General features: G+C 43.9%; 1 protein-coding gene across 2 annotated transcripts; it reads left to right on the top strand.

Annotated features, from left to right (window-relative positions):
• Window positions 1-6: 6 nt before the first annotated feature.
• Window positions 7-1,930, top strand: LOC110145174 (cationic amino acid transporter 3-like). 2 transcript variants are annotated; one of them, XR_011486191.1, is made up of 5 exons: window positions 7-52; window positions 154-256; window positions 459-658; window positions 853-1,397; window positions 1,563-1,930. XR_011486191.1 is itself a non-coding variant. In XM_070463159.1 (4 exons), exons 1-4 carry the CDS (start codon window positions 22-24, stop codon window positions 1,053-1,055), a joined length of 537 nt encoding a protein of 178 aa, XP_070319260.1. In that variant the 5' UTR covers window positions 7-21; the 3' UTR covers window positions 1,056-1,930. The 2 variants fall into 2 exon arrangements, 1 of the variants encoding a protein (XP_070319260.1); XM_070463159.1 differs by having other exon boundaries at window positions 853-1,930.
• Window positions 1,931-6,252: the final 4,322 nt, after the last annotated feature.

The raw sequence follows: 6,252 nt of genomic DNA, 5'->3' as shown, positions 1-6,252 counted from the left end.
GCCCCCACGGGAACCCCTATCATGGCCGTCTTGGTTCCTGGAGCTCTTGCAGGTGAACAAACAAAACTCACCTTTTTCAAATCATACTTCTTAACGTGCATTTTTCCAGTGGTTTCTCACTCTCCCCCCACCGTCTTTGCTCCCTCATCCCAGCGGTCATGGCATTACTCTTCAACTTCACTGACCTGGTGGACCTCATGTCACTTCGGTCCTTGCTGGCTTACTCCCTGGTGACATTTTCTGTCCTTGTCCTCAGGTGAGACCCCACAACACCTCGACTTGGGGTGGGGGCTGTCTTTTACTTGTAAAGTTTGATGGGGAGGTAATCATCTTCTACCTTCATGCTGCCTCCTCAATGTCCTGCTACCATTTATTGGGAAAGGAGAGGCATTAGACACACTGATGTTGGATCAGCAGTAGGGGCTGTTACTAATATTGTTTTAATATATCTAATTCAGGTATCAACCAGCCCAGAACAGAAGCAAGAAGGAGAAAACAGAGGAGGAAACTGAGATGGAGCCTGAAGTTGAAGGAGGTCCTTTGGAATCTGAACCTGAAGCAGGAATCTCAGGCATTCTAAAGAGTCTATGGTTCCCTACCAGCACCATCCCCACCCAGAAATCTGGCCAGATTGTCTATGGATGTGCCTCCCTGCTTGGTGAGCAGTGGGATGTCTCTTTGGTCATATTCTGAAATTGACAGGATGGTACTGGAGTGTGTATTTTGCCAGTTGAGGAGTCTTGGAGATATGATGGCCCTTCCTGATGTGGGCAGCCTGGGGAGGGGTGTGACCCGAGGTCCTGACGTCTTTGTCTTCTGAGTCCAGCCTGTTCTCCTCCTTGACCCTTGCAGTTCTCCTGCTGACCATCCTGAGCCTGATCCTGGCCTGGTGGTCCAGCCAGGTGTTCTCTGGAGACCCCGTGCTCACAACAGTGGCTGTGCTGCTGCTGCTGCTCATCACTGGGGTCACGGTCATCATCTGGAGGCAGCCCCAGGACCCCACTGCTCTTCCATTCAGGGTAGGTGACCTTATGTGCCCAAAGTGTCCACCTTGAGTGAAGGAGGTCTGCATGCTTTAGGTCTAAACATCCTTTGCTGGACAGGCAATGAGGGGATTTGCTGAAACCAATGGACTCTTCCCTAATCCACACTCAGAGCTTTAGAAACTCAGTCTCACTAAGCACTGAGCACACAGTCTGAGAAGAACTGGAGTCTTCCTGCCCACATGGGGTAGGGTCTCCCTTTCAGATATCTGGGGTGTTCAGGAAGGAGCTGACTTTGCTCACAGGTCCCTGCTTTGCCTGCCATCTTCCTGGTGAGCACCTTTGTGAATGTTTACTTATTGATACAGATGACCACTCAGACCTGGGCCCAATTTGGCATCTGGATGGCGATTGGTGAGTGGTTTTCTGGGTTACAGAGGCTTCTTGAGTGATGTAGCCCAATATTCTTCCTACTACATCTCTCCTAAACTGAGTCAGACACCATAATAGGAGGCCTATTGGGCATTTGTAAGTGAGGGGAGCACCTACTTTCCCCTCATCATCTCATTTCCCTACTAGGATTTGCCATATACTTTGGATATGGGATCCGACACAGCCCGGAGAACTATGGGACATAGCCACCAGCCTCCACTTCCCAGATTAACAGAAACATCCCTAGTGATGAATCATCTTAACCACAGGAGAGATATGCTATGTGGAATCCCTCCACGCACTGGAGGATCTGCTGGCTCAAGGGACACTGTGAGTCTCTATGGAGCATGAAGGTGGATGCATCATTGCCAGTGGACAAAGTGACTTCAATGTTTTAAATGCTGAAGTTTACATTTAAAAGCATAATATACATCCAGAAAAGTGAATTTTCAAGCAGAATGTACAAAAATGTAACCAGAAACCAGAGGAAGAAATAAAATATTAACTTGAACACAGGCACTGTCTCCTTTTGCCTGTTTGCATTGGAAATACATAAATTGTCACATGGGAAGGAAACACAGGTTACCACATATTGTGACAAGAAAGTGAAAGTCACTCAGTCATTTCCAACTCTTTGTGACCCCATGGACTACTTAGTCCATGGAATTCTCCAGGCCAGAATACTGGAGTTGGTAGCCTTTCCTTTCTCCAGGGGATCTTCCCAACCCAGGGATCAAACCCAGGTCTCCTGCATTGCAGGTGGGTTCTTTACCAGCTGAGCTACCAGGGAAGCCCAAGAATACTGGAGTGGGTAGCCTATCCCTTCTCCAGGGGATCTTCCTGACCCAGGAATCGAACTGGGGTCTCCTGCATTGCAGGCAGATTCTTTACCAACTGAGCTATCAGGGAAGCCCATATTGTGACAAAGAGTTGCACTTTAGGGGGCTTTCCTGGCAGTCCAGTGGTTAAGACCTGGCCTTCCTATGCAGGGGGTGCCTGTTTGATCCCTGGTTGTGGAACTAAGATCTCACATGCCTCAAAACATAAAACAGAAGCGTAAAAACTTTAAAAATGGTCCACATAAAAAAAAAATATATATATATATATATATATATTTTAAAAAAGGAAAAAGAGTTACACTTAAGGTATTCCCTGGAGGTCTAGGAGTTAGGACTCAGCATTTTTATTGCCTTGGCCAGGGGTCTATCCCTGGTCGGGGAACTAAGATTCTAAAAACTGTGCAATGTGGCCAAAAAATAAGGAAAAAAAAAGGTTAAAAATGAATTTAAAAGAAAGAATTTAATTTAATTTCTTAAATTAAAATTCTAATCAGCTTTATTCAACAACTCATGAATTTAAACATGTGCTCATACTCCTTTTTTTTCTGACAGAACTTATAAAGTGTTCATATTATTTTTCTTTATATATTTGATAGAATTTAGTCAGAGAAGTCATCTCAGCCTGGGTTTTGCTTTGTGGGAGGATTTATAATCACCAATTCTTGTCCCTGTTATAAGGTGACTCAGATCTTTCTTTAGAAAAAAGAGCTGCAGTTTAAACATGAGAAAAGAGATAGGTTGGAAATAGAAGGAAAGGAACAGATACATTATGCAAACAATAACAAAGAAAGCTAGCATAGCAATATTAATATCAGACAAGATAGATTTTAGGAAAAAGAGCATAATAACAGATAAAGTGGGTTATTTTACAGTGAGAAAGATAGTAGGTCATTTTCATCTTTTCCTCTAGCTTCGCTGAGTTGTAGAATCACACTGTGTAGTAAGCACTTTACTTTTCTGTCACAGACCCTTAGATTACACAGTAGGGTTGATGAGGAAAAGTTCTTAAATGAAAAACAAAAACAAAACAAAGCCTCCTGCATTGCCAGAGGTGGGTGAAGGGGATGGGAAGTAGTGGTTGATTGATAAATGCTTACAGTTTAGTGGAACTTAAGGATGGGACGTGAAATGGGGAAGTCAAAATAAAAAGGTGTTGCTGCAGAACAGAATGCTTGAAATTGAGATTATAGACGTTGAAGATGTTGGTATTAGTGAAATGGAGGACTGTTTGTGGGAAATGGCAACTGAAGTAGAGTGAAGGAGTGCTGGAGGTGAAGATATTGAGGAGCAAAGTTATTACATGAATTTTAAAATAGATGGAGGAGGATGCACAGAATTAGGCAAAGTCACCGTCTTGCAAGTTGTAATAAATCAGATTTAGGACACAACTAATGTGACTGATTCTGTTAGGCAAAACTCTGATGGAAGAGGCTGACATCACCTGATCGCTGTTCTTCCCTTACCGCTGGGGGACAACCAGGTATCCCGTGTCACCCTGTGTGCTGTAACAGGCAACACAGAACACCGCCCGGAACACAGCCCTGATGAAAAGCTGAGTCAGAAAGTTGTCAAGCCTCTAGATCAACTACAGCTCATCGTGAACATAAGGGACAGATTCACATTTCCACTGAAAACGCAATCAAGGAAAACCAGCCTGTTGACAATTCCCCAGGGCAGAAGAATGGTTCCCTTTTTATACCAATTAAATGACATGACCCACAGCCATAAAAAGGAATGCATTTGACTCAGTTCTAATGAGGTGGATGAACTTAGAGCCTTTAATACAGAGTGAAGTAAGTCAGAAAGAGAGTAAATATCATATATTAATACATATGTATGGAATCTAGCAAGATGGTTCTGATGAACACACCTGTAGGGCAGCAATAGAGCTGCAGACATAGAGACCAGACTTGTGGACACAGCGCAGGAAGGAGAGGCTGGGATGAATTGGGAGAGGAGCATTGAAACATTTCCATTACCACGTGTAAAACAGATCGCCAATGGGAAGGGGCTGTATAACACAGGGAGCTCAGACCCAGTGCTCTGTGACAACCTAGAGGGGTGGGGTGGGGTGGGAGGTGAGGGAGGAGGCCCAAGAGGAAGGGGACGTACGTGTACTATGACTGATTCATGGCGATGTATGGTGGAAACCAGCATAATATTGTAAAGCAATTATCCTCCAATTAAAAATAAATTTAAATATAATTAAATAAATAAATGATACGACCCAAAGTGAAGAGCTAATGCAGGCGTATCTCAGAGATGTTGCTAGTTTGGTTTTAGACAGCCACAATAAAGAGAACATGGTAATAAAGAGAGTCACACAAGTTTTAGTTTTCCAGGGCATGTAAAAGTTGTTTACACTACAGTGTAGTCTATTTAGTGTGCAAAGCATTCTGTCCGAAAGGACAATGTACACTCCTTAATTTAAAAGCACTTGGGTTTGCATGTGTTCCACATCCCAATCCCCCCCCCATGGCTGATTCATGTCAATGTATGGCAAACACCACTATAATATTGTAAAGTAATTAGCCTCCAAGCAATAAAAATAATCATGTCAATGTATGACAAAAACCACTACAATATTGTAAAGTAATTAGCCTCCAACTAATAAAAATAAATGGGAAAAAAATTTTAAAAATAAATAAATACATAAAAAAATTTAAAAAATAAATAAATTAAAGCACATGGGACTTCACTGTTGGTCCAATGGCTATGCCTCTGCACTCCCAATGCAGGGGGCCCAGGTTCAATCCCTGGTCAGGGAACTAGATCCCACATGCCACAACTAAGACCTGGCACAGTCAAATAAATAAATAAAAATAAAATTTTAAAAAAAGTATTGTATTACCAAAAAACCAACGCTGGGATATCCCTTGTGGTCCAGTGGCTAAGACTCCATGCTCCCAGTGCAGGGGGCCTGGGTCTGATCCCTGGTCAGGGAACTAGATCCCACATGTCCCAACTAAGATCAAAGATCCTGAATGCCACAAGTAAGACCCAGGACAGCCCAAAAAGCAAGCTAGCAACCATCTGATAACCTAGGGTTGCCGCAAACCTTCAATTTGTAAAAAAAAAAATGCAGTATTTCAAAGGGCAGAAAAGTGAGGTATGCCTGTCCATATGTATGTGTTGTTCAGTCACTATGTCACGCCTGACTCTGTCATTCCATGGGCTGTAGTCTTCCAGGCTCCTCTGTCTTCTACTGTCTCCCAGAGTTTGCTCCACTTCATGGCCATTGAACGTATACATGTGTATGTATGTATACATATTAAAATTTGTGTTTGTATAATTAATTGGAGAAGGAAATATCAACCCACTCCTGTAATCTTCCCTGGGAAATCCCGTGGACCAGGGGGCCTGGTGGGGGGTCACAGTCCATGGGGTTGCAGAGAGTCAGACATGACTGAGCCACTGAGCATGCGCGCACACATAAAAACAAACAGAGTAGAATGAGGAACATGAAACATGTTAGAATGGTTGCCTCTGGTGGGAAAGACAGTGAAAGAAAGAAACTGGAATTCTCTTAGGCCACCTCTAGTGCAGCGTCACGACTAAGAGGGAACTTGCGGGTGGGGAGTACACATTGAGAAGAGGGCTGGAAAATGGCGAGGTGAAGACCACCCACTGTGTGGATGAGAAGTGACAAAATCTCAGCACCTCAACTATACTTCACCACCCCCCAAAAAAACCCAAAAAAACCCCAAAACTTCAGCACTGTAGACACACAAATGTAGGATGTCCTTGTGAGACAGGTGTGCAGGGCTATCGGTGTCTACCTGCAAGAGTGTCATGCTCAGGTCTGACCCATGCTACAGAGTAGACTGCATCACCAACTCAATGGACACGAATTTGAGCAACCTCTTGGAGATAGGGGGGGACTCTGGGAGATAGTGGAGACAGAGGAGTCTGGCAGGATACAGACCCTGCGGTCGCAGAGTTGGACACGACTGAGCAACTGAACAACAGCAGCAAGTACAAAATCCTACAGCTTCACG

This window comes from Odocoileus virginianus, unplaced genomic scaffold (genome assembly GCF_023699985.2).
Source record: "Odocoileus virginianus isolate 20LAN1187 ecotype Illinois unplaced genomic scaffold, Ovbor_1.2 Unplaced_Scaffold_36, whole genome shotgun sequence".
In the NCBI taxonomy this organism is placed as follows: Eukaryota; Metazoa; Chordata; class Mammalia; order Artiodactyla; family Cervidae; genus Odocoileus; species Odocoileus virginianus.
The sequence above is the reverse complement of the archived record's forward strand: the minus strand, read 5'-3'. Positions and strand labels throughout refer to the sequence as shown.